Source organism: Myotis lucifugus, unplaced genomic scaffold, assembly GCF_000147115.1.
Source record: "Myotis lucifugus unplaced genomic scaffold, Myoluc2.0 scaffold_12, whole genome shotgun sequence".
Taxonomy (NCBI): domain Eukaryota; kingdom Metazoa; phylum Chordata; class Mammalia; order Chiroptera; family Vespertilionidae; genus Myotis; species Myotis lucifugus.
In genome coordinates this window covers 2,142,860-2,169,258 of record NW_005871060.1, presented here as the reverse complement: position 1 = coordinate 2,169,258, position 26,399 = coordinate 2,142,860, and the positions used below count along the sequence as shown (strand labels likewise).

At 37.2% G+C, this 26,399-nt stretch overlaps 1 protein-coding gene across 1 annotated transcript in view; it reads left to right on the top strand.

The window, feature by feature from the left end:
* The window catches only part of ANTXR2 (anthrax toxin receptor 2), a 135,092-nt gene that overhangs the window by 74,029 nt on the left and 34,664 nt on the right, over nt 1–26,399 (top strand). The window contains exons 15-16 of the mRNA XM_006084525.3: nt 5,227–5,394; nt 5,706–5,786. Coding sequence (XP_006084587.1) covers nt 5,227–5,394; nt 5,706–5,786 — 249 coding nt within the window. The remainder of the gene's footprint in view (nt 1–5,226; nt 5,395–5,705; nt 5,787–26,399) is intronic.

Genomic DNA, 26,399 nt, shown 5'->3' with positions numbered 1-26,399 from the left:
CAACCTCCCCCATCGACCCTGCCTTGAGTGTGACAGGGGGGCGGTGCCCCAACCCCCCAATCGCCCTACCCTGAGCGTGACTAGGGGTGGCATCACAACCTCCTGATCCGCCCTGCTCTGTGCATGACAGGGGGCGGCGCCCCAACTCCCCAATCGGCTCTGCTCTGAGCCCGATCAGGGGCTGCACCTAGGGATTGCGCCTGCCCTCTGCCACCAGGAGCAGGCCTAAGCCAGCAGGTCATTATCTCCTGAGGGGTCCCAGACTGCTAGAGGGCACAGGACGGGCTGAGGGACCCCCTCTCCCCCCCGAGTGCACAAATTTTTGTGCACCGGGCCTCTAGTCTTATATAATAAAACCCTAATATGCAAATCAACCAAACAGTGGAGCAACTGGCGGAATGACCGGTTGCTATGACATGTACTAACCACCAGGGGGCAGATGCTCAATGCAGGAGCTGCCCCCTGGTGGTTAGTGCTCTCCCACTGTGGGAGCGCCACTCAGCCAGAAGCTGGGCTCACGGCTGGCGAGAGCAGTTGCAGTGGTGGAAGCCTCTCCCTCCCGCCTACGCTGCAGGTGGGTGGTAAGGAGCAAGAGGTCCTGGATTGCGAGAGGGATGTCTGATTACTGGCTTATTAGGGCACAGGCTGGGTTGAGTGCCCCCTCCCCAGTACATGAATTTCATGCACCGGGCCTCTAGTTAATTAATAATATGCAATCATTGCCGGCACTGAGCCCTTCACTAGTTCAAATATGCCAGCATCTCACCCCAACGAGAATTGAAAGAATTTTTCATTGATATATTGCCTTCATTATTAAACACAGATCTTGACATTTTTCTCCTTTAATTTTACTTCTTGATAAGGAATTTTTTTATGTTGTGCAGTCATGGCACATGTCTTCTGTCATATCTGCTTTGTCCCATCACTGCCAGCAGAAGTCAATTAGCTAACTAGCAACCTCGAAACTGTTGCAATTTTCTTTTTTAAACACTTCAATAAATTTCAGATTCCCAATAAAAGTTTCCTCTTTTTAGAATAAATTTCAGTAGTTTTCAAAGAAAGCTTAGGCCTACTTAACATGGTTGTCATTATCAAAATGGTTATTCAAGTCATCTGATAGTGATTGTCACGTTCTTGAGCATATTACATGTTAAAATAATGCACATTATCCATAAAAGCTTGCCACTGTATTGTTGAAATATCTTCTGAGACAAGTACCTCATTGCCAATAAGCCATGGAAAAGGCAAGTGCTAAAATCTATTAAGTTTGTCTTTTGGAGAGAAGATTGCATCTGTGTTTGCCTGTGGGTAATTGGGAATATCAGGTAGTATGAAGACCATAACTGGGCTAGCTCTTGTTGCTTGATGCAGAAGGAAGGTCATTTTCCTTCAGCCTGACTTTGCTATTCCGTTCTAGCCTTGGAGGGGTGGGAAAGAGTGGATTAGATATTCCTTTGTATATAGAAAATGCACTTGTAAATAAAAGTGTTACATTTGGATATCTATATATGATATCACAACTTATTTTTAGCTTAGTTAGCCTCATTTCAAAATGAATGTTTTGCAAAACATTGCAAACATAAAAAGATGTTTGCAAAGGGAAAAAAAGTTTTGACAGGATATACCACAAAATGTTAGAATAGTTTTCTCTGCATGGAGTGATTTTCAATTTGTGCTGTATATTTCTCCATTTTTTCCTTATTTATTTGACATTGAACTCATAAGGGTGAGGTAAAAGTAGGTTTATAGTTCTGAGTATGTGAAATAGTTTATTATTGTATTATTATTTACTAGTTATTGTATTATTTTCTATACAAACAACTATAAATCTACTTTTGCCCAATCCTGTATTCAGAACAATAAATTTAAGTCCATTTTGAAATCTACACTTGTAAAAAACCACATGACAACAAGATACGGATGTGTTAGTATGTAATATATTAGTATATTTTAGATGAGTAAATAATGTTCTTGTTAAAACTCTAGGAATTATGCCAGATTTTTGCTAGTTCAATATTTCAGTGTCCCAAAGATTGAGATCTCTTTCTAAAGAAAAGCATAGGCATGAGCTGAATAGGTCCTAAGTTAAAGGGTATATTATTGGTTTATGCTCAAGAAAGCCAAGGATTCACACACATTTTTTAATAACTTGTACTTTAAGTTTTAAGCATTATTCTCTTAACATGTGAAATTATATTGCCTGTTTCTATTCAGTTGAGAAAAACATTATGACAAGGACTCACCCACTTTTAATAATTGAGGTCCACTTTAGCTTTAGATAATTCTGGCTACATTTTATGGTGTAGTCCATCAATAAGATGGAAATGGGAATGAGAATGACAAAAAATGAAAAATTAAATGTGGACATTACAAAGGGGAAATGCAATACCTAAAAATACACAATAAAAATTGAAGTGATCGTTAAACATCATTAAACTTTCTCAAACATGAACTTACTTAAACTTGGAGAGGGAAAACAGAACACATAATCTGCTTTAAAATTTTGCCTATTCAAACCTGGAAAGCATTTTCTTTGAAAAAATACATGGAACTGGGGAAAGTAAAAGGAATTCTAGAAATTATGACCACATCTGAATTACAGAACAAATCTTCATAACTAATGCTATTTTAAGCTGGTATAGGGATTTTAGTTAGAACTATGGTAATGGAAATTTGCAGAAAACTGGAATTGAGCTGATGTTAATAACAGCTGTTAGCACAGCTGATCCACAATACCTAATGACTTCAAATGTGTATTTCTGCCAATTCAGCGTGAAACTGCTTTTGTTTCTTTTCTTGGTTCTGAAATTGCTCCTTTATAATATAACCTTCTAGTCATCCAAATATGCTCTGAAAATTATGGAATATTATTGTTTATCATGAAAGTCAAGCAGAGTTGGAAGAACTTAATTATCTAGCTTGCGCTTACTTCTCCCCCCACCCCTACCCCCCAAAAAAAATATCCATGTATATGAACTCTGCTAAGTCTCCCTTTGGTGATTTAGTCTTGTTATTCTTTTATCCTTTGTGACCATCTCAATGTGGTCAAGCTAAAATATTAAAATGTATACATATACTTGTGTACATATTTAACTGCTTTTAAGAGTTTTAGGAAAACTATAAAGTTAGACTTTGAGATGATGTGAGATCGTTTGTTATGTTGTTTGTCTGATGGTGATGACAAAACAGCTACTTCATGAACTAACACTAGTAGATTTACATAACGAATTTCCTTTAGAACTCAGCAACCATATTTCATACGTGTAGTGTCTTGATAGTTGAGTTCCTGGAAATGCCACCTTGGGTCAGAACTCTAGTTTAACCAGCTTTGGGTTCTTTATCTGAGATTGGTTTTTCAGTGAAACTTGGAGGGAAAAGATGATTACCATGAACTTTGCGATACCAGCTGTGAAGGTTAGGCTGAAGAGCTGTATATGTTAAAATCTATCATTTCTAAATGGGTCTAAAATGTATCTTCTTATACTTCTATTCTGAATTACTTTTAGAGTTATAATATTTATATGTTTACTTTACTGTGCATCTTTTTCCATTTTTTGTTTTTCCCCTTAAAATTGAGACTTTACAGCTGCAAGGATATGTGTCCTGATGTTAGGGTTTTGTAGTTCAATTTAGCTGTATCTAAAGATTTTAGAAGTCTTAGTTTATCTAGGTGAAGGTGCTGTGATTTGAAAGAGAAGGTCACTTCTCTGGAAGGAGAGCCAGCTATCTAGTTCTAAAGGTTTAATGGTGTTTAAAGCAATTTAACACCCTCATAAAGAACATTCTAGTACCACTGATCACACTGAGAGATACAGATACATTTTGATGAGTCAATAGGGCCCAATTGAAATTGAAAGCCTATTCTAAAACTGTAGTGAAAAAAAAAAAGGCTAAAAACATCTAAGGAAGCCTTACCAAAAAGCGGGGAATAGTTCTTTCTATAAATAGGGATTATCTGTATTCCCACCCACTAAGGTCATTAAAATGCTTTAAAATGGATTTAACAGTTTTTTCTTTGTAGAAATCACTTAACTCTGCTGAATCAGTGTGCCCTGGACAGGCCTTCCTACTTCTTTCTAGAGCTTCATTTATGTTACCTCTGTCATCTTTGGTAATGCCCTTGGCTTTGGACTTCTCCACTGCTCTTGGTTGGATGAAGCCTTTTCTAGGGGCTGCATCTTGTTCACATGCTCACACACTCAGATTTAGCTCTTATTTCTTGTTCATTTTAAAACAGAGAAAACAATCAGTTGACCCTGTGGTTTTTCAATGTCCAGAATTTTCAAAGAACAAAATTCCCTAAAATTTGTGGAAATCCCTGGTGTTTCTGAAATTTTCTTTCCATAACCGAGTTTTTTTTTCTTCAAAATTTGTCTTCCTCAATGAAAAACTGTTATATCAAGTAACCATACTCAGATGAGAACAGGAACTAAAGACTGAAAGTTACTTTATAAAATCAGGCTTTACAAAAGTAAGGAAAAAAACATATATAGTTATTTTACTTCTGAAGAATAAATGTTTAAATCATACATTTTGCCTCAATCAAACTTTATGAAAAGTTTGGAAGGAACAATGAACTCCTTTGTGTAAAATACATTTATAAAATTCAAACCTATTTGAAACTTAATAACCTATTTCAGACTATCTGCATTCAAATCTCTGCCCTGCTACTTACTAGCTGGATGGCTTTGGGTATGTCACTGAACCTCTCTGGGTCTCAGTTCCCTCATCTGGAAGGCAAAATACAGTATCTCATTGCATTTGTATATAAATTAAATGCAGATGGGCACATAGTAAGCATTCAATAAATTGTAATTATCATTATTATCGTCTATTTCCCTCAGTGCCATCAGTATATATGGGTATGTGTTTAGCTGGAAGAGGACTCTATCTGATTAAAGAATAGGATTACATACTATCATGCATTATGAACTACCTGTTAATTCCTTATTTGAAACAATGGAAAAATGGTTGCTTCAAATTTTAATTAACTCTAGATTTATACAAAGGGCCTTTTATTTTTATATTTTCTGGGATCTTCATGTTAAGACCATAAGTAATGGTGGTAAACCTATTAAATCTCAGAAGAGGAGAAATTTAGAGTTAGTCTACTATGCATCTTCTTTTTACTCTGAGGTGGTGAACTGAAGGACCGTTGGTTAAATCAGAACTTATTTTTCCAAGACACTGTATGTCTGAGATAATGTTTTCCCCTTTGTTTGAAAGGTTCGCTGGGGTGATAAAGGATCTACTGAGGAAGGTGCAAGGCTAGAGAAAGCCAAAAATGCTGTGGTGACAATCCCTGAAGAAACAGAGGAACCCATCCGGCCGAGGCCACCTCGACCCAGACCCTCGTACCAGCCTCCTCAGACAAAGTGGTACACACCAATTAAGGTATTGCCCAAGTTTTGTGTAATTTAACTGAAATTTCCCAGAGAAACTGTAACTCTTTTTGTCCTCCCCACCCAAGTCTCTGAAGGAGGACCCTGGTCCATCACATAGCAGACATGCAGTCTGCATTATAGCAACTGAATATGTTCTCAGCAACAAGGACCTCCTCTTCTTCTTACTTACTTATTCTTTATTTTAATTTATGAAAAAAGTGAGAGTAGAGATTAGGCTGTACCACCTTCATTTTAACTCATGTATTCAGCCAATAGAGGTTGCGTGTGTTCCTTAGGAATTTACAAATATGTTCCCTTTAGGGTCGGCTGGACGCGCTCTGGGCTTTGCTGCGGCGGCAGTACGACCGGGTTTCCTTGATGCGACCTCAGGAAGGAGATGAGGTTTGTATGCGAGGATGTGTTGGGAAGGAGCTGACTGCGTGGGTCTGTATAATGAAAGTGAAATAATAATAATCAAAAAGAATTTAAAGCCCTCAGTACATTTCAGGAAGGATTTATCATCTCCTATTATATATGGTGCTTAATAAATTATCTGTTGTTAGAATACATCTTCAAGATGCAGTTTAATAAATCCCTTTTCAAGTAATACATAAAAAAATTGTGGCCCATTGTACACTTGCTTTAATGAGCACACTCTTTGCGGCAGCCTTTGACTTGGACGACATCATGTTCTGAGGTTTCACCCAATGGGACACAGACTCCAGGTTAGGAATTGAAGTCTTTCTCTAGCATCTCCTAGCAATGAAGACTGGAGAACACGCCTCAGAGCCTCTATTTCTCAGTATAAATATGTTGTTTCCCTGCCTCCAACAGTTGATGAATCTAATTTCTTAAATATATGAAAGTGTCTTTGAAAGCATTATAGAAATATATACACACATACACATATGTATAGAAATATACAAATACACATACACATGTGTATGCATTTTCTCTACCAAGTAAGCCTATTGAAGCTTTTTTGTTTTTGGAGATTTGTCTAGAATTCCTCCAGTTTTATAATTTCTTTAATATATTAGCACTATTTGCTATTGTATCAATGTAGAAAAAAATGTTTAAAACCTTTTGATATGTAACAATAGTGAGTTTTGTTGAGAAACACACCACTGTTAGTGGTAACAACAATGTTTTCATTATGTGTCAGCACGATCCTGAACATCATTCACTTCAGCTTCAGAGGACTTCGGTTCATTCAGGTGCAATAAGCTATTTTTTTAAGGATAAATAAGTGATGAGATTCATATTTATTTTACAGTGCCAAGCTAAAGTTATATTTAGTGTTGTATGGTTCTGTCATGGTATTTAAAAGACAAAAATGTCTAAATCTTACGATTTTACTTCTATGAGATGGGGGTGATTTCAGAAATATCTGAGTTCAACCATTTAGGAAATCTAATTTGAGAAAATATTCCTGGAATATTCCCAGATCACTTACCCTTTGCTAGTACCACAGGTAGAGAGAACGAGGTAGTTTTTGAAGCAGACTTTTTCATTACTAGACTTCTGTGGTTAATAGAGTGGTCTTATATTTAATGGTACTTCTGTTTAAATGTACGCATGATTTGGAGTTCTGCTTCTGCAACAACATATAGCAACCCTACTTATCATTCAATACACTAGACTTTCTCTTCCTCATGTTAGACATTAGTTCATTTGTTCAATAATGTAAGTGTTGGGAATTGCTAACACTGAAGATGTATTGGCCAGCAAAAACAGACAATGCTCTCAGCACTCTTGCCAATACTTTATATATTCTTTTAATTCCCATAATTAAAATTTATTTTTCAGTCTTTCAAAATGCCTACTAATTTTGATTTAATTAAATAATTTTTATTATAAATATGTACAAGTAATGGCATCAGGTAATACTAACCAAGGGGCGGGTGGTGTACAAGCTGTAGCTTTTGCTCTTAAGAAACCTGAAATTTGTTTGGGAACCGAGACATACATATAAAAATAATGTTTACTCCAGAATGTGATCTTGAATGCATACAGTAAGAGAGATTAAACCTTCCTTTTGGAGGAATTTTGGATGCTTTTTCAAAAACATAGGCCTTATGCCTTTGAAAAAAGGTAGGATTTCATCAGGTGGAGTTAGGTAGAATGAGCATTTCCATTGACGAAGCATCACGAGCAAAGTCTCTGAGGCAGCCAAGAATACTATCATTTGTGGATTACTAGGAAGTATGGAGGTTGGAGGTTAAAACCAGAATAGGTTGGGAACACAAGAGATCTTTGAGTTTGGATAAGTTGATATATTTGGTTTTTGAAAGGATGCATTAGTCTCGTTCATTCAACAAATATTGAGGTAGTGCCTAACATGGACCAAGATGTCCCAGTGGCAGGGCTCTTTGTGTTGGATTTTCTTGGTAGCCGGGAAATCATTGAATGAGAAGGTTAGTGTTGGAGTTGTTTTGATTGCATTTTTTTTCATATAAATTGGTGAATAACATTTGCAAATAATTTTGTTCTTTTCCTGTACTCATAAAAGCTGGTGTATGTTTACTACTGAATATACTTCTTATGAAATATTTGTTTAATGGTGTAGGAGGGGTGTGTGTGTGAGTGTAAATATAAAGCAATTTGTATGTTATAGGAATTAGGTAGGCTTTTGGAAAAATATTCTAGTTGGAATTGAATGCAGTTTGTTTTATATTGTCAGAAACAAACGAGAGTGCTTCCATTTCCAAATTTTTAAAGGAAGGAATAGTCTTTTTTCTTAAAAAAGGAAAAAGAACAAACCTTATGATGTTTAAGAAACAGTAAAACACAATTGTTTTCGGGCCGTGGCTGATGGCTCCAATATAACAGAACCTCTGCCTCGTCAGCGGCACGTTTCCTACCTTGGAAAACAATCTTGTCATTTATTTATAAGTTGTTTACCGCAGATTCTGCCTCCTGCGAGTTCAGTTTAATAAACAAATCAGCGAACGTAGCACTAAACCCAGAGTCACGCACACTTATTCTGCAAGTCAAATGCTCTCCTTTCATGACGCGGAGGCCGCACCAGGCTCATTTGCAGAATTCACGGCTGAATTGAAGTCCTTGATCAAGTCATTGAAGTTCAGGCATAAAGTATCAAAGCGGCGCGAGCCCTCCCCGCGTCCCTCGCTCCCGCTGCCTCTCAGCGCCGCCAGCTCCTGCCGAGGCGGCTGTGCGTCCGCGGGCTTTGGGGCCGCGCCCCCTCGGAGCCATGAAGGTCTCAGCGCCGGCGCCAGGGCAGGGCCGCGGCCAGGTGTGAGCCTGCAGGTTGTCGCCGACATCTGTTTGCAGCGGCGGCGGCGGCCTCCCCAGCCGCCAGCGAGCGGCCGCATTGCCAGCGGAGGAGGCGGAGAGCGGCTGGACCGTTTTGGTCTCAGCCGCTGCCTGGAGGCCCGAAACACCAAAGGTAGGAGCAGGGGTGGACACAGCTGCGCTCCCAAACTTGCCTTAGGCACAGATACAGAGATCTAATGCGGGTTGACTCCATTGCGGTGGGGAGACCGGGACAGAACGCCGCTTCAGAGACAACCGAGCGCTGCAACATCTGCCGCCAAGGTTCCCGGGAGTGAGGGGGACAGCAGGTACCGATCGAAGACTCCAATAAACAACCTCCACCGAGCGGGGACTCTTTTGAAGGGCCTCCATCAAACGCGCGGGAGTGCGCAGCAGGAGTTTGTTTGGTTTTCAAAGCAGTGTTTTGTTTCTGCAATAACAAGGTAACTTATAAATGATGCATTACCACGCGTTCTTTTTTTTTTTTTTAATTTGAAAAGGGAGAGTTAGAGAAGCAGAAAGGCAAAGAAAGAGGAGAGCACAGCACCGGTTTTGGAGTTGTTCCACAAACCGTTAAATCCCCGCGGAGCTTCTTGGCTGAACCTGAGGTTATGTTAACCTTCAGGCCGCAATCCCTCATTCACCAGGAAGCAGATGTAAATGTATATACTGCCCTGGAAGGCTCCTAGTAATAGTAACACCCGTGATGTACACCCACTGTTTGTTTTTATTTATTTTCTAAACATATTTTTATTGATTTCAAAGAGGGAGAGAGAGATAGAAACATCACCGAGCCATGCCAGCGGGGCCACTGTTTGTTTTTAAACTTATATCACGGGGCTTCTTATGACATGGAGGTGAAATATAATTTGATTTTTTCTTATCGGTACACTCTTTTAGTAAAGCGAAGTTAGGAAAATTGCTTCGACTTTAATTTTCTTCCTCTTTATAAAGGCTTCATGCCTATATTTGGATATTAAAAATAAGATTTTAAGTCAAAAGTAAGAACTTCATGTTACTGGTAAAGGCAGCATTTTTCTTTTCTGCGGGGGTTTCCCCCTCTACCATCTAGGTTCAGCCAGAAAAAAAAAATTGTGTAATTTTCTCTGGGAATATGGCAAAACTCACAATTATTCACACACAGATATATGACATAAAGAATTGTTTAAAATAGCCAGTTAAGTAAAACCCCAGGGTATAGTACGATAATACAGACTCTATAGTAATGTAAATTATTATCATTAAGAAAATGTAGGCCAGCCCGTGTGGCTCAGTGGTTGAACATGACCTATGAACCAGGAGATCACAGTTGATTCCCAGTCAGGGCACATGCTGGGGTTGTGGGCTCAATCCTCAGTGTGGGGCGTGCAAGAGGCAGAGAATCGATGATTCTCATCACTGACGTTTCTATCTCTCTCTCCCTCTCCCTTCCTCTCTGAAATCAATAAAAATAATATATTAAAAAGAAAAGAAAAGAAAATGTAGGCTCCTTCACCTGAGGAACTCTGCATGACCATTTGAGATGAAGGACAGGTACTGGCCTAAAGGCATCCTTTGGAGTGGGAGGGGCCAGGGAACAGTGGCCTGGGGACAGATGCTAGTGTGTAGGAAAGCGTTCACCAGTTAGTGGTGAAATAAGCAACATAAGTGCATGGTGAATTTCCAATTGAGCTAAATTTATTTTGTTGAGATTACTTTTGTTATTTATGCAAATACAATTTTAATTTTCTGAAATTAAAATTTAATTAATTTAATTTTCTGGTAGCTGCTTAAAAAACAGTCCATTCTGACAGAACTCAATGTTAGTCTTCAATTTCTAAAAATCTACCCAAACAAATCTGAACATAGGGCAGGTTCGTTGAAAAGGCACCAGAGTAACTGATAACCTCAGAGGCACATGGTCTCAGACTGGTTCTCCTGTTTACATCTCTCGCTCTAGATTTATGTTCCCTCCTCTGACCATCCTGCTCTTGAATTCTCCTGCTCAAATCAAACTGGCCTTGCCCTCCTTAGTGTGGATTCTTCAACCCTTCTAACCCTCCCAAGGACCACTCTGACTTCTTGATGCTTACAGATCACCCAGTGCTCAGAAATCTTAATCACTTCATCTTCAGACTGAATGAACACCTTGAGAGCAGAGATGTTATGTTACATCGCCTTTAAGCTCCCCATTACATTTGCAAACTGTAAATCACTTGTGTTACCGGAAAGATTGACATCTTCGCTCAAATGGTTTGATGCTGCTGCTCATGACTGCATTCTTGAACTTAGTTTTTAGGTTCCATCTAAATACAGAATGGGGCAAAAGTAGGTTTACAGTTTTGAGTACGTAAAACAGTTTATTCTTATATTATTATTTATTCATTATTGTATTATTTTCCATAAGAACAACTGGAACTACTTTTGCCCCACCCTGTATGTTGTGTCATAATAGATTTTAGGGACTGTAAGGAAACCCTTTCTTTTAGAATGAGTCAGTATAATTGTACACAAAATGCCCACAGTACTTTCATACCTTTCCTTTTTTTAAAAAAATATTGTATTGATTTCACATAGGAAGGGGGAGGGAGAGAGAAATAGTAACATCAGTGATGAAAGGAAACCATTGATCGGCTGCCTCCTGCATATTCCACACTGGGGATCGAGTCCACAACCCGGGCATATGCTCTGACTGGGAATTGACCCGTGACCTCCTCATTCATAGGTTGATGCTCAACCACTGAGCCACGCTGGCCTGGCATACCTTCCCTTTTTTTGTATACTTAAATGAAATAGTAGAGAAAAAATATCAATGAAAAAAACACCTATAAAGTGATTGCTTACCTTTCATTTCTGTAAGATTTGAAGTTTTATATGGTTCTTTAGGCCAATTATGATGTTTCATCACTGGGAAAGAGTACCACTAGACCTTCCTGTCCTTTATGTTACCAGTAGTACCTTTCATTCTTATTATTTCTTGTCTTTACATTTTCTGGCATCCTTATAATACCTTAAATACCCTGTTTAAATTAATAGAAGTAATTATTAACTTTGGATCATACATATTTGAAAGTTAAATTTTTACTAAAATAACCCATATCATGAACATGCCATTGTTATTACAATCCCACTGACTGATAGATGTATGTCTACATCTGTATATGGGTGTGCATAATATGATGAACATAAGTATATGTATATATTTCTATAGAACATGTTTTTTTCTCAGGGTGTATGTCATCAACTAATGTCCGTTTCAATGGAAAATAACAAACTTGTTAGAGTACTTTTTCATACAACTTCTTAGCTTAAATAAACCCATTTCTTAATTATGCATATTAGCTGGCAAAAGTATTGACTTAATTTGGTTCCCTAATGTGAAAAATAGGATATACTTAAATTACCAAAAAATTTATTTGTTCAAAGAAAATGTAAGTAGAACTTGGATAGTGAATTGCCTTTTACTGTCCTGGTCTAGACATAATTTGTATTTAGTCTCATCATATACATTTTATGTACTAACTTATAAGTTTAGGTAAAGATTTTTCTTAGTTGAAATTGATCATCAACCTGCTTGTCCATTATGAAACGCAATTTTAGTTTGAATCAAAATAAGAGATTTCTAACGTGTTTTAAAAAATGAAGCACTATTTTTTACAATAAATTTTTCTACTAAAGCCATTTCCTGACACTAAGGATTTAATAAAGAGTTTATTGTGAATTCAGTATATTTCATTCAATTAACATTAATAACCCCAGTGAGAACAGTGTGCACACACACTTATACACAAGATTCTATGGGTTTGCAATTACACACATACATCATATATCACATAATATTTTAATTGCCTAACAGAGTTAGTAAGAAAATTTGTAAGACATGTAAGACATCTATATATATAAAAGCCTAAGCAACTGGCCAATCTGCTGACTGTCTGACCGTCCGGTAGCTATGAAGCACAATGACCATCAGGGGGCAGACACTCCAACCGGTAGCTATGATGCACACTGACCACCAGGGGGCAGACACTCAATGCAGGAGCTGCTGAGCTGTGGTGACTTGGCAGCTGCGGTTCTTGGGTGACACACCCAGAACCACAGAGGAGGGAGCCCGATTCCAGAGTGTGTCACCCGAGAACCGTCCTTTCGCAATCCGGGACCCCTAAGGGGATGTCAGAGAGCTGGTTTTGGCCTGATCCCTGCAGGCCAGGCCGAGGGACCCCACCGGTGTACAGATACACCAGGCCTCTAGTGTTTTAATAAATATTTAAATAGCACATTTATATACATGGCATAAAAAGTTCTATAGTTATGAGTATTTACTCTCTGATTATCTTTCTCTGACCCTCATTTATCCCCTTTTTCCTACCTTTTAACATTGGTTGATTCCTAAGTTTTAACCCTTGATCTTATGTTTTTTTCTCATCCTACTTTTCTAGAGAGCACACAGATTTTCACTGTTTCGCTATCATAATAGGCACGTCATTTTTCGAAAATCTATCCTCTCTCCTGAATTTTGCTTGCATGTCTCTGTAAACTTATATGAATTTTCCTCTTGGATATTCTATTGTCACAACATTATCTGTGTTTACCTGGACCTACCGTATTCCCTATGTATAGCTTTCAAATTTTAACTTTTCTCTGTTGTTTTCTCTATCCTTCACCTGATGCATCTAAGCTAAGGCCCAACAGACCTTATGGTTCTCACAACTCAATGAGTGGGGTAAAGACTTTAACTTCCTAATTCAGAGTATGATGTCCTACGTCAACAAGTCACAATATTTCCCTATAATGTTCACAAGATATTGATTCAATGAAAAGAATTGTGTCTATTAGTGCCCCTCTTCATTTTATTATAATTGAATAAAAATGAACTATTGATAAATATATGCATTAGACTCTACTGATTCTTTAGAGATACATCATTTTAACTTTGTAGAATTTAAATGTTTTTGTTATCAGGACTTATAATTTTACCTTCACGATTCTACCCCGAAACTAAGCTACTTGAGAAAATTAAGACGTCAGTGCAATTCTCAAGTGGACAAATTTGAATTATTTCTTATAATGATACTAGAGGCCTGGGGCATGAAATTCATGTACTCGGGGGGTGGGGCATGAGCTCTCAGTCTGGCCTGTGTCCTCTCACAGTCCGGGAGCCCTCAGGAAATGTCCAACTGATGGCTTAGGCCTGACCCCCCAGGTCCAACTAAGCCATCAGTTGGACATCCTTAGTGCTGCTGCAGAGGCAGGAGAGGCTCCCACCACTGCCACTGCACTCGCCAGCCTGTGAGCCCAGCTTCTGGCTGAGCAGCGCTCCCCCTCTGGGAGTGCACTGACCACCAGGGGGCAGCTCCTGCATTAGTGTCTGCCCCCTGGTGTTCAGTGCGCATCATAGCAACCGGTTGTTCCGCCATTTGGTCGATTTGCATATTAGCCTTTTATTATATAGGATGGCTGAGGATGCTGCTGCATAAAAGTGTTATTTATATTGGGTGATGATTTATCATTTTTGGATGATGATTAATTTTAAATTTATAATTAAATCTTAAAATTTTCAGAGTTATAAATGCATGACACAATTCTTTCCCCTTAGGTTGAATTCTGAGTAGATTAAGGCTTATACTTTTTAATTCCCTTTATCAGGATATGTTTATTTTGTTGCTTGCAGTTGCATTCTTCTCATTTTTTTTCTTTTTTTAAGCCTCAACTACTTTATTCTTTTTTTTTCCCCTTTACTGATTAAGGTATTACAAATATGTCCTTATCCCCCCCATTGTCCCTCCATACCACCCCCCCCATGCCCTTATTCCGCCCCCCAGTGTCTGTATCCATTGGTTATGCTTATATGCATGCATACAAGTCCTTTGGTTGATGTCTCCCCCTTCATTGTTTTTCTAAGGCAGATTTAATATTTGTTTCATAGTCGATTGAAGAAGAATTTTCAGTGATGGAAATTCTTGTGAGATCTGTATTTATCCCAGTGAAATCATACATTATAATGTCAACCTATTGCATAATCATTTTCTGTGCAGCAGCTTAGTCCAGTTTATAGAAGTGCTGGGTCTTCTCAACAGTGAGAAGAGGACTGAATCTTAAGTTCAGTTCCTACTCTCCACAAGGAGTGGCATGGCTTTACCTGTCCTCTGAATCCAGATTTATAGACTAGTCTTATGCTCTTAACTAGATCAGTTCCTCTTTCATTAACTACTTAAAGTAGGGCAGCTATCTGAGCTGTTGGTTGTAAATTTGCTAATGTCTACTTCGTTAATCTCGGATACAAAAGGCAGCAGATAACAGGATCAAAGTTTCAGGACATGGGGTTTTTACAGCCAGAAAGGAGGCTGGGAGGGTGGAGGGAGTGGGGCATAGAAGAGGTGGGAGGAAGTGTTACATTGGGGAGAAGGGGATGACTTCTGTCATTAATCTTAATTAATTGCCAAGAGTTTTAAATCTGAGTTATTAATACTGAAGTTAAGCCCTTAATATACTGTTCATTCATGCTTTGGTATCAGATGCTCTATTATGAGATAAGAGATTTAGGAGGGAGGTGTGTGTGTGTGTGTGTGTGTGTGTGTTTTACATAAATATTTTCATTTACATCTTTCAAAGATTTCCCTGGCTTAATATTCGGGCCTTTACCTTTAACAGTTACTGTGGAACAGTTAGGAATTATAGACAAGTAACAATAAATCCAAATAAAATCCCTGGGCATAGCAACAGCAGTAAATCTGAGTAATATTACTATCATGTTTACCAGAATACAAAATACTTCACTGAAGAGGAAATGTGAAATAGGAAGAGGGAGAATCAAGAGCTAGAAAGGAGAAATGATGGAAAGAACAAAGAGAAAGAATGAAAAATGGGGAAAAGATATTATTCCCCTGAAAAATATGCAGGTGACAGGAGAATGAAATGTTTATTTAAATAAATTACAAATTATATGTGTGTAAGGTTGCATATTTCACTGCTGCAACCCTAATCATTTGGAGTTAAACAAATGAAACCTTGAAATGACTAAGAAGTCTCCTCTTAAAATCTCCTTTCCCATCTCTCACCTGGTAGCTATTCCATGCATGTATTTTTGGGGTTAAACTCCTTTCACCATTGAATCTGTTATTTTTCTGAGATACTTTTCAATGTGCCATTGCATCTAACTGTATTAATTATAATCATTTTGGCTATGGAATAATGTCTTGTAATTCTTCATAGAGAAATCTTTTAAAAACAGAGAAAGCTTAAACTTCAGAAATATGATTTCAGGATTGTCTCATAGTCTCCATACATTTGGACAAACAAAAAAAAAAAGGTCTGTAATGAAAACATACAGCATACTAAATTAATTTAGATTTTACTGATTTTAAAATTTAGTTTTTACATGTATATCTTATATCTGATGTCTGTAACCTGAATTTTAGTAGTAAGTTAGAGTCAGTGGCTCGAAGAGTATTGTCTACAAATTTAAAATTATAGATTTGGCTCTGAGATATATATATTTCATTTTTACAGTAATTTTTTGTTCTTTTTATGGTCAACTTTAAATGTAAATAGAACAAGCATGAAATAGTGTTCATTTATTTTACTTATCTACCTCTTTATTTTTTTACATAGTAACTGAGTATTGGAGAGACTAAAAAAATCAAGTCTACAGATGCTGAGAGTTGAGATTTTAATTTATAGTCACTGAGACAGTAAAGTTTTGGAGCTGGACAACAATATGATCAAGTGAAATTAGAATTAGGCTCTTGGAAAGTTTGCAAATAAATTTGTGACAGAAGTGGAGAGAATATGTGGTTTCCTGTATATCCTAGCCCTGTATCAATGTGTTTATCTTTGTATGTAGTCTCTCATCATGAGTCACAAAAAGAATCACATAAAATTATGATGTAGCAGGTCTGGTAGAATATCATGTTGTCAAGTCATTTCTTGGATAAAGTAATTTTTTTCCACAGTAGAAATCCCACCTCGCCCCCTCTTCTTTTTTTTAAGGTCAGAAATGTATGGCTTCAGATACATTTTCTTGATTTGTCAGGGGTCGTCTTTTTGCTACATAGAGATTTTTAGATAGACAACAAGCTCGGATGCATGTGTGTGTGTTTACATGTGTGTGCATGCATGTATATGTGGGGTTGTTTATGTGTCTAATGGGGGGCAGAGCATTGTACTTGTTAAAGGCACTCATAATTTCAGGAAAGAGCAATTTATAGGAAAGATTTAGAACTCAAATTCAGATAACAGTTATTGAGTACCTACTATTATTTAGGGATGTTCCACTCTTAACAGTATTAAGAGTAGGTGTGATATTCCTCCCATTTTGCAGATGAAGAATGTGAGACCCAGAGATGTTTTGTGAACTTACCAAGGTTACATTGCTAAAAAGTAACTGAGCCTAGATTTAAACCCAAGTTGTTTAAATTCCCAGTTCAGTGAATGCTGTCATTTTACAGTGTGACACTTTTCCCGCTCCCCATTCAGTCAATAACTGATTGAATTAAGGCTATTATACAGGTAGAGAAGTACTTTTAAAATTTCAGTTTTGAATTTGATTCTCCTGTGATGAAATGATCAATTTTGTGTCTATGTCTGTACCAATATACCGATAAATCATTTCAGCAGGTCTTCAGAAAATATGCATATTACTCTGTTATATATAACATTTTATTTTATACTTAATATTAATTTAATATTATATATATTTAATTCTACATGCATATAAAAGTAAAAGGCAATATTTATTTATTTTTTTAAAATATATTTTATTGATTTTTTACAGAGAGGAAGGGAGAGAGATAGAGAGTTAGAAACATCAATGAGAGAGAAACATCGATCAGCCGCCTCCTGCACATCTCCTACTGGGGATGTGCCCGCAACCAAGGTACATGCCCTTGACCGGAATCGAACCTGGGACCTTTCAGTCTGCAGGCCGACGCTCTATCCACTGAGCCAAACCGGTTTCGGCATAAAAGGCAATATTTAGAAATGGCAGTAAGTTCCACAGAAAATTCATTTGCATCTTAAAAGTAGCATAATTCAACCCCTTGCTATACTGTAAACTTCCACCCTTTCTTTAACTCTGTGCCTCAGAAGGAAGAGCAGATTTGAAGGAATAAGAAGGATGATATAACTTGTACATTCCAGGAATTACAAGTACTTTTCTAGGCTGGAGTATGATTCTGGTAGTTGGGAAGTAAGTTATGGGAAGAAGGTACAATTACAGATATGCCCAAAGTCCTCGGTTGCATATTGGTAACAAATGCACTACATTTGGAGTCATTAAACTTGACATCTCTATACTATCATTGATCATCTTGAAACCAAGCATAAATTTCCTCATCTCTTTGGTCCTCAGTTTTCTCATTTGTTTATAGAGAAAGTAATTATCACCAAGATACTTTTGAATTTTAGCAATCACAATTTTCATCTAGTTCCAAGCAGGCCAGCTCTGTGAAGATAGAACCTTTTCTGTCATGTTCACTAGGAGAACCCCAGGACCTTGCACTGGGCCTCTCAGCCGGTAGGCTTCAGTAATCTTTGATGAGTAAAATAATATAATCTTTGATGAGTAAAATAATATAATCTTTGATGAGTAAAATAATATAATCTTTGATGAGTAAAATAATTTTTGTAGATAGAAAGTTAAGTTCATTGTTTACAAGTCTGTTTAAATTCACACTTTTTTAGTAATTAGACATTTCATGAGGCCACTAATAATTAATAAACACATATAAACATTTTACAAGTTACTATAAGAATTAAAAGGTAGCATATATTTCTCACAATATTCTGGAACATGTTTGAACGTTATAACAAATATACAAAATATCCATAATAAATATTTGGCTACCAGTAGCTTAAAATAAATGGAAAATACTGCATATGGAAGAAAATGAAGAGGATACAGATTTAAGAGAACAGAATATTTAAATTTTATGCCAGTTTTGTCTTTATAAGACGTCTACTTGCTTTTCTTCTTTCAACAAAAGAGAAGATATTAATGTGATATTTGATTATTTCCATTGTCCATTGTCATTTTGATGTGTTGCAACTTGTTGCCTAGTGTCACAACTACAGTAGAATTTAAAAGCAAAGTTTCTTTTATTTAATACTAGTATAAGCAGTGGAGTTCTAATGTGTTCCCATCATTAAGTGCATATAGCTCCATGGAACTGTCCTCCCATTGGGCCACTTTGGAATCGATTTTCCAAGTTGGGCTAGCAATGGTAGACAAATGCTAAGTGAAAATCAATCACTTTGTAAGTCAGCTAAATATACTCTTTTTATTAAGTGTTTGTTTGTTTTTGCTATGGATGACAAGTAACACTTGCGGTGACCTCTAGCCTTTGAATGCTTTTAACTTTTTTTAAAAAATATATTTTATTGATTTTTTTACAGAGAGGAAAGGAGAGAGATAGAGAGCCAGAAACATCGATCAGCTGCCTCCTGCACATCTCCTACTGGGGATGTGCCCACAACCTAGGTACATGCCCCTGACCGGAATCGAACCTGGGACCTTTCAGTCCGCAGGCCAACGCTCTATCCACTGAGCCAAACCGGTTTTGGCCTTTGAATGCTTTTAACATAAGCCTTGAAGGTCTATGGACGGATCATAATTTTATTCTTACATTAGAATTATCTTAATCTTGATCGATTGGATAAAAGTATCTTTTAGATATTATTTATAAATAGAAAATATTTGATTTATTATTTTGATCACAAATTCTTAGACCATTAATATTTCAAATGTCTGTGAGAAATATTTCATTACAAAGTTGATGGAAATAGCAACCTGTTATTGGTAAATACAAGGATGTAGCAAATACCTTAACCTTAAAAGATAACTATATACCTTAGCTAACTATGTTCCTTAAATAACTATAGTGATGTTGGGACAGTGTCAGGAACAAAAACTGTGACAGCCAGCATAGAAAGTCAAAACTTGAGGGATATACTTAACTAAAAAATTTAGAATATAAGTCTATGGAAGTCAGCATACATTACAATCATTATTTACATCATCATTAATGATAAAAAGCCAACACAGTCTCTAATGCAGTAGCTAAGTGCCACGCATTGTACTAGTTATCTTACATATGTTAGTCTGATTCTCAAAACAACTTGCGGAAAAGGGCTTTGATCCCCATTTTATGGATAAGGAAACTGAAGCTCAGAATGGTCAGGTAAGTTGCCAGGGTCCTGCAGGTAGATGGTGAGTGAATGTATTAACTTAGTTTGAGCTTTAAATAGTTCATTGGAAATTTTAGTTAGCCACTTAAATTCTGCTTTAATTTACGTTTCACAATTAATTGGACAAATATACAGAAAATGCACCACAGTTTAGTATGGTTTTAGTTGTAATTTATAGTCCCATGAGTATAAACAATGAAATTAATGGGAATTATTAGTAAACCACTTAAATGACAGGCATCACTATATGCACAGAGGAGACTAACAGAGGTCAAACAATTGGTAAGTGGTGAATTTAAACTCAGAATTTAATGTCACCAAAACTTCACTTACATCACAATGGAATTACTGACTTGTAAAGATACAGTTTACCAAGGAGTAAATTCTTGGGGCATCGGCGGACCCTGAGATTTTAAGTGCATTTCTCTATACAATAATAATTATTTATATATTTTAACTGGGTGTATTGGCCTGCATTTTCTCAGGAAGACCTCCACAGAGGTAAGGATTATGGCAGTATGGTCACCACCTGGGATGGTGACAGCTGCTGCAGCTGAATCCAGCCCTTGTCATCATTAATGACCTGCATTTGACACTTTATCCCAGCCATCCTTGTTTAATGTACAATGTACTGCATTAGAATAATTATGACCTGTCATCCTCTATTTCACAGACAGCTCTTAGTCACCCCAGACATGCAGATGTCATGTGATAATGTACCAAACCCATGCTAGTTCCTGTGTTCTCAGCCTGTTGGTGGGTTCCTGTGTCCTCTCTTTCCTTTTTTCTCACAATGTTCAAATACGTTTTATACCTAAATTGAAGCAATTTTAGTTTATTGCTGATATTGAAAGGGTTAGACGCCTTCATTTTTAGATAATAGCCAGACATTTATTAAGGGATAATATTTTCTGAACATAAAGCATGGTCAATGGATTTAGAGTCTCTATTCGTCCTGATAAAAATACTGGTGAGCTGAAGTAGAAATCAGAGAAAGGAATAGTAGTGCTGACTCGAGGAAAGGATGATGGCCACATCCAAATGATATAAATCATGTATGGAGGGTACTATGCCTATATTAAACACTTTATTTTAATTTACAGATCTGAGTGACTCCCAAGGACTTTCCCTTCTCTCCTTCTTTCTTTCATTTAGTTTTAGGGAAAGAAACACAGGGGATTCGCTATATTATTAAAATGGAACCTCCACCTTGATTTTAAGTCATCATAGTGTTGTTGCATATCTGTTAACTGGGTTTAGAAATAACTCTGTCCCAGAGAGTGAAGATTGTGACTTTTTAAATAGACTTGTATTATCTTTGTTTTGCTTAAGGCCCTACTCATAGGCTTCTGTTATGGTTTATTTTACTTAGGAGAGTTAATCTAAAATGTGCTACTGAATTTCTGTGTATCTTAATTTGACACTTTAAGAAAACAAAATAAGTCATGCCTGAAATTTGGAATAACACATGCCTTCTATTCATTATGTGGTTTACCCCAACTTTATTGTCAGAAATCCAAGTTCAATATAATCTTTTGCATTCATCAGCTGATTGGCCTTGAGCAAGTTATATAACCTCTCTGAACTTTTTTTTATTTTTGAAGCAAAATTTTTCAGCTGAGGCTTTTATCTGAATCACAGAACAGAAAAAATAATATAAGGGACTATTTTCTCATTCTCTCAATTATGTTATACAACTAGCATATGGCTTACATGAGAAGTTATTTTATCATATACAATAGAGCCTTCAACAGTCTTAATGTAATTATTTAACCCTGGTTGTGAAAGGCCAATGAGGATTTAAAAGTTTTTTCCACTTTACATATTTTTACCACAGCTTTTCTCATCTGTTGAGAAATATGAGCATAATGCTTTGATTTTGCAAGCCAAAGTGAATGCAGTCAACTAGTAATTTATTTTCTTTAGTTCCCAGATTATTACTCAGTAAAAAGGAGATTTCTCTAAAGCTAAATTTAATTTCTCAAACATGTACATTCTGGATAAAGTATCATTTTATAACAGTAATGAATGGTGAGAAGATAAATCTGTTTTTAAATGGGCTTATTCTATTACATATTTGTGATATTAAGTTTCTGTATACATTATGTTCTCTTCGGAATGCAGCCTTTTTTAGAGTTTTATAATATCCACTGACAAGACACTTAACCATAGATAATAAATCTGATGCATGACTATATGTTTTTACCATAAGTTGTGTTGTCACTCAAAAGTGACCTTGATAGGGAAGCGGAAGGCAAGAGAGACATGCAGGGCCTCTTGAGAGCACGTGGAGTGATGCGTATCGGGAGAAGACACTAAAGATTTATTGTCTGTGGCAAAGGAAACACAGATCCTGCTTGTGCAATAAGTGTTTTTGACATTGCCCACCACGGTATAGGGTGATTAGAAGTTGTAGGTTAAAATCTTCTGCTGGAACAAAACAAACAGTTTTACAGTGTTGCTTATATTATGACCTTAGATTGCTTGTTTAGTCTTTATAGCACTTAAAACATGAATGATGGTCTGGGCCGGTGGCTGAATGGTTAGAGAGTCGGCCTGCTATCTGAAGGGTTGCAGGTCAATTCCAGTCAAGGGCATATACCTCAGTTGCAGGTTCCTCAGCCCTGGTAGGGGAGCATGCGAGAAGCTACCAATGTGTCTCTCTCATGTTGATGTTTCTCTCTCTCTCTCTCTCTCTCTCTCTCTCTCTCTCTCTCTCTCAATGAAAAAAGTATCATCAGGTGAGGATTAAAAACAAACAAAATCTATGAATGATGGTCATGCCAAGCCAATCCTTGTTGTAAATAGGACTTTGCTACCCTAATAATCAGATTTACCTAATTAAACCAATATGCAAAGGCAGATTTGATTATAAGAGGAGGTAGCAATGCAGAGTAGCATAATTATTATTTTTTTTCTCCCAGTTTTATCTTTTGCTAAGTGAACTGTCTTCCCTGTCTACATATGCTAGTTTAAAATAAGACAAATGTAAATGATCCTCTTAGCTTGAAATCTGAAGGAAAGAAAACATTCCCAATGGCAAGAGCTGCAGACCTTGGGGTAGCTGTTCTCAGTGGTCAGAGAACAGCCCCATCTGGCTGTGAGGTAGGATTTATGATTCAGCTATGGTAGGCTTCTCTTTGCTGCTGGCCGGAAGAAGCAGGCATCTTACACGCGAAGAGCTTCATAGTGATTTGGAATACTGTCTGTGTGGGTATATAAATACTCATGTTAGTAAGAAAAGAAAGGAAGCATTAATCCTTTTTATTTTGAATGGTGTCTTGATCCTAAGGTTTTAGGATTAGGACTTTATAGAATGTAAATTATCTAGCATATAGGTTCAGCTAGCATTGGCCATCCTAATATAATAAATTCTTCAATTAACTAACCAGAGCAGGGAAGGTTTTGTGGCTCATCACCTATTCTCTTTCTTTCTTTTCCTTTAAGTTGGGCATTTCATGAAAGCTATAGGAAAACTGTATTTCCTCTGATGGTTCCACAGGAATGGATTAGGGCAGCCCACGTTCAATGACTGATTGATGTGAGGTCCCAAGACTTGGCTCTCTGCCTCCATTCAGAGCCACTCGAGGGGCCATTGCAGCTTCAGAGGTCCCCATGGAATTGGTTGAGGCCTCTGTTGAAAATTCAACACAGTGTAAATTCTTTCTTTGCCCAATACTAACTCCTTCACAGAAATAGGTTGTTTCTGAAAGCACTCCCTAATAAACATTTTGCACACAAATATTCACCTGAGAGTGCTTACAGGGGCATACAACCTAACTTAGTAACCCTTCACTATCCTGTAATACCTCAGTTCCATTCCTGACTGTACTGTTTACTAACTGAAGGGTTGCAGGTTCAATTCCATTCAAGGGCATATACCTCAGTTGCAGGTTCCCTTAAGCACATTCTTAGGCTAAAACTCATTATCTTTTTCTTAGTATTATAATAGCACTTACCACACAGGGTTGTTTGAAGATTGAGATAGTAAAGCATATAGCTCAGTGATTAACTCAGAAAGTTCTTAATAAATATTTGCTATTGTTAGTTTATGTTTATCACATTTTTAATTATATTTCCAACACTGGTAGTCTTTGTCTCTCAATTTCATGCTCAGTCTATATTTTATCATTTTATATATTCCACTTTGGGAGAAAAGCTCACTTTCTCTGCTTTCAGCTTATTAAATTTTTAAAAAATTTAGATCAGTATGAAGTGGGCAAATCTAGGATATTTAGAGTAGGGCCTATCTGTGATGCCCAGAATAAATGTAATTCAGGCTCCCCTTGGTGTAATTCAGTTCTTGTTACTGCATGAGCTCCTTCATCCATTCTCCTTATACCAGAGGTGGGGGGGCTGAATCTGGAGGAATGCTACGTGAACACCTACAATGAACCTGAATGGCTGAGGTGCACTGATAGATAATGAAAACTGAGTATTTGGGTTTCAATTTGTATTAGGGATCTCAGATCAGTAGACTGTAGGCTTTTTTTCCCCCTTAATATATTTTTATTGATTTCAGAAAGGAAGGGGGGGGGGAGAGAGAGAGAGAGAGAGAGAGAGAGAGAGAGAGAGAGAGAGACATCAGAGATGAAAGAGAATCATTGATTGGCTGCCACCTGCATGCTCCACACTGGGGGTGTAGCCACAACCCCGGCATGTGCCCTGACCAGGAATTGAACTGTGACCTCCTTGTTCATGAGTAGATGCTCAACCATTGAGCCACACTGGCCCTATGATTGAAGGCATTTTAATGCAAAAAAAAACCACACACAAAAAACAAATAAGCAACCTATAAAAATTGCCTCCCTAGCTCCATTTTATGTCATATAAATACACTGCTTCATTTTGTGAAGATTGTATGAGCTAATACATCTGAAACATTTAGAATACTTCCTGGGCATACAGTAAATGCTGAATAAGTGTTAAATCTTTTAGCCATTGACAACAATACATAGATCAGTGCATTTCTTCCAATAAAATGATGTAAGATGGATGATGATTGACATGGAAATCTGGAAGCTGAAATTGTAATGGGAATTTTGATGAGTAAGATTATCCCATATTTAAGTTAACTACTGCAATATAAAAAAAATACTTTGGGGCTTATTCTTGAAAAGAGATTTCCACCTTAGACTTTTGTACGTATTGCTTAATGTAATAAGTTGTCTTCTAATTGGACGAGAACTTGCCGCACATTTGCTTTCTAATCATTTCCTTCAGAAGGCAGGAGAGTGAGAGCCCTCACACCCATCACTTCAGGAGCTCCGTGGGGACGAATCTATCTCCATTAAAGCTGCTTGAAACTAAGCCTGGATTCATGAGTTAAATAATTCAGGTCATGTTTTAAAAATCAAGAATTATCTGCTTGAGAAGCATTTATACTTAATTTTAAGAAGCTGAAGAGTAGAAGAGTGTGGTGTCATTAGGTAATTATAAAACAAGTATAATTTTCATTGAATTTCTTTATCTTCCTGTTGCCAGGAGTCACTCTGCTGAAACCTTGAGCTCTAGGGAGAGAACACTGGGCAAGAGGGAAGGAGAATCTAAGGGGCAGGAGAGCCTGGCAGCAGTGGTGGACATGCTTAAATGTATTTAAAAGATTAATAGGCTATTGAGATTTAAATTGCCAACACAAAGCATGTTACACCAGATTCACAAACGTATGGGTAACAACCATATGGGCTACAGCTTAGGCCAATGGCGTGCTTTTGTGTTGTGACAGGCATAGCTATATTGTGAAGGCTGAAAAAAAATACCTTTTATTTGTCACTTAAATACACATATACACTTAAAGACAAGAACTCATGTTCACACACACACTCCTCCCCCAAGCAGTGCAGTACATTATTTTTTTTTTTTGGTGAGGTGCCAAAATATGATATTGTAAAAATCTGACCATCTTTCTCCTACTGCAGCGGTTTAAAATGGTCTTGTGATTTAGTGGTTTTTAATGAGTATGATAGTAGTAATTATCCCTATATATAATACAGTATATTAACCACCATGGATAACACAGTAGTAGTACTTAATGTAATGTACTACTTTTTCAGCATTATTCAAATTTTTCTGTAGGGACTGAATTGGTTATAGAGAGATTGGCATGAAAATGCTGATGCATTTTGGATACATTTAATGGGCTTGAATTCTGCAGTTCTCTTCTTTTTCCTGTGTTTCCATCACTCTTCTGCAGTTCACAGAGATATCCTCTGGAGGAAAATATTTTGTAATTTGTATGAATAGCACTACCAGTGCTGTTAGGCTTTGCAAAGCTTCTGGCAGGTTTAATTAGCTTGATTCAAACTCAGAAATGAAGTCTGCTTTCAGACCTAGCCGGAGAACTTGCCACTGTGGTTAGTGGTCTTGCTTCTGAACTTCTCTATCTACATGGACAATAGTACTGTTTATAATCTACCGCAGGAAAGCTTTTGCAAAGAGTTGAAACAACAAATTCCTAAAAGTGAGGAATGGGTAAGCCAGTTATTTACGAGTAAAAACCAGGATAAAATAGTAAGCAGATGTCACAATACATTTCTTGTTTTTACTGAAAAGCAAAATACCATTGATGGGTCTTAA